This window comes from Toxoplasma gondii, assembly GCF_000006565.2.
Source record: "Toxoplasma gondii ME49 unplaced genomic scaffold asmbl.1166, whole genome shotgun sequence".
Classification (NCBI taxonomy): Eukaryota; Apicomplexa; class Conoidasida; order Eucoccidiorida; family Sarcocystidae; genus Toxoplasma; species Toxoplasma gondii.
In genome coordinates, this window is record NW_017383210.1 from 1 (window position 1) to 2,476 (window position 2,476).

The following is a 2,476-nucleotide window of genomic DNA, read 5'->3' on the forward strand; positions in this document are numbered from 1 at the left end:
GAGTCCGAGACCGGTAAAAACGTAGGTGCAACCTTTCTGCACATTCTCAAGCCAGAAGTCACTCCGCATGGCAACCAGATGAACGACGTCATGCTCTACACCGTGGCGCCTTTGGGTAATGCATCCGACAGCGCGTATAATCTGGCTTGTAAGTCCGGCTGGTCGGCTGTGGGATCCACCGATTGTGAGAGGTATTCAGCCCTTCACGGCACTTCTCTGGCAGTTCTCGTCTAATGCACAAATGCACATACACATATTTATACAGTCGTGTATGTGCTCAAGGCAATCTAATCAGTTTTGTTCTCGGCCCCGTTCAGTGCAAGCGCTCACGTGAGTGAAACGTACCACGTGGAATCGATGATACAAGGGGGAGGGAGGGAATGGAGGGAGTCTGGCACGATGATGCGTCGATATCTGGCAGCTGTCTTCAGACCTGTGTCGTGCTCTTACATGCGTGCTTAACGTAAGCAGGCTGCATACAGTGGGAGCGAAGACAGTCTAATGTGTAAATTTGTTCATGCGACTCAGAATAGAATCGAAAGACTGCTTTCGGAAATGAGTCTAAATCACCTAGCCCAACACGCTGTGCATTATGTGCTTGCCTACCGAAAGGCTGACCCGTGTATTTGACTGCTTCTCATCTTCGCCACGCTTGGTCTGGTTGCGCTGTTCGGCTCTTTCTGTGTTGTCAGATAAGGCTACGATGCTGGGCATTGTGGGAGCAGTCTCCGAGTACAACAGAACGCCTCGGGGGGAAGTGAAACCAGTGGAGGCGATTCGACTTCCCCTGTTGGGAGCCGGGCACTTTAGGGGACATCGCAGCCTTGATTCCATTGGGAGGGCGAACGCTGCAGCGGTCGAAGCGGCCATCACGCGTTTTGACCCGCGCGTCGAATTGCAGTTTATGTACGAGCCTAGCGACGCAGCCTTCCATGGCTTGATGGAATCTGAAAGGACGTACAAGTCTCATCAACGAGACTGACGCGCCTGGAATCCACTGTGGACCAGAACAGGTTCCTAGCATAATCGAACGTGTCTGCGAGCTCATTCCTCGCCACGACCTGAATAGTGACAGGTGACGCTTACGACACGGGCATTTTAGGAACCTCTATGCATGGCAGTGTTATTCCTTGGCCGGGTTGTACACTCTCAGGGGACCCTTCTCTCCCCGTGCATAACCAAAAGCCAGTGAGGCATCAAATTTCAATCTGGACTTCCGCTTTCATGTCCCGAAACGTGGTTTCATGTGCTTATGTTCCGGCTCTTAAGGTTAAACTCACCCTTCTGGTGAACAGGTTCCTCGGTCATCTGCGTACAACGCGGACATTTGCAGCCTGCAAGACAGCGAACATTGGAAATATGGTCCAGTGCTGTTGTCATACTAGCGCTCTGGCATGGTGCCCGCCAGGCTTAATTTTTTTGTGAAGAGTGTTTATTTCTCTTCCAATGTCTCTTTGCACAGCGTATGGCTGAGCATGCACTCACTTTCCAGTCGTGGATTGCAAAGCACAGGCCGCAGACACTGTCACACAGCCATACGAATCTGAGCGTGTTCCGGGTTAAACATATAAGCAAGCGCTCTACCGTGCTGTTTTCTACTCCGTGGACAAATGGAGTGCTCCCAGATGAAGGGATACGAACAACTCGCTTATTAAGTCATTTATCCCAAGGGAAATCATGTGGAAAAGGCCTCTCATAATCCGCTCCCACATTCACCAGTGGAGCCACATCCCACCAGACAGGAATTTCCAAGAGCATGGCGCGAGACTGCTTTTGTTCAGTACGGGAATCGCGTCCGTCAGCCAGCCGATACGTGCGAGAAGGACTGTGGCTTCTGCACCGGAGGAACTCTGTTCGATGCTTTTTTCTGCGGTCGCTGTTTTGGGGTTCAGAACAGTATACAGGAACTCATGTCGCCGCATGGGCTGTCGCGAGGTCTCGACCACTCACAAACTGACTCCACACTGACAGAAAAGAGGAAGCATTCCAGAATGTGTTGTATATATTCCGTAGTGTACATAAGCTAGATGACGGGAATTGCGAAGCCTGTGCGTCTTGATTCGAGCGGCGCTAGCGTCCTTGTGGGACCAGACGATTTCAGTGCTTTGACTTGAGAACATTTTACCCAAACTACGACAAGCAACGAGCTGGCCAGCTTTGCTGCCTCAGAAGGCACCCAGTATGGTCCAATAAACGCGGGCTGTTATAGAGGATCGTCCTCCTTGATGCGAACCAACGCAAAGCTGTGATCTGACGTGTGCGTCGCGAACTGTGTCTGCTACTGGGTTGCCGCCAGAGGCGTGGACATGGGGGCGCCGAAGGCCCCCCGACGTTGTTTGTCCATGTTTGTTTCACTACTAGTTTTGTCTTGCGAGTTTCATGAGGAACGATGATTGTATCTTTGGCCTCGTCAGTGTTTCATATGTTGTCACGACTCGCGTTGTAGGGCTTGCTGTGGTAGCATACTCGATAATCT

The 2,476-nt window shown here is 51.4% G+C and overlaps 1 protein-coding gene across 1 annotated transcript; it reads left to right on the plus strand.

The window, feature by feature from the left end:
* On the plus strand, positions 1-2,469 carry TGME49_323100 (hypothetical protein; the record flags this gene model as incomplete). Its single annotated transcript, XM_002372060.2, has 2 exons — positions 1-148; positions 693-2,469. Coding segments are annotated over 2 exons (438 nt in total), but the record flags the coding sequence as incomplete, so codon positions are not given.
* Between the last annotated feature and the right edge of the window lie 7 nt (positions 2,470-2,476).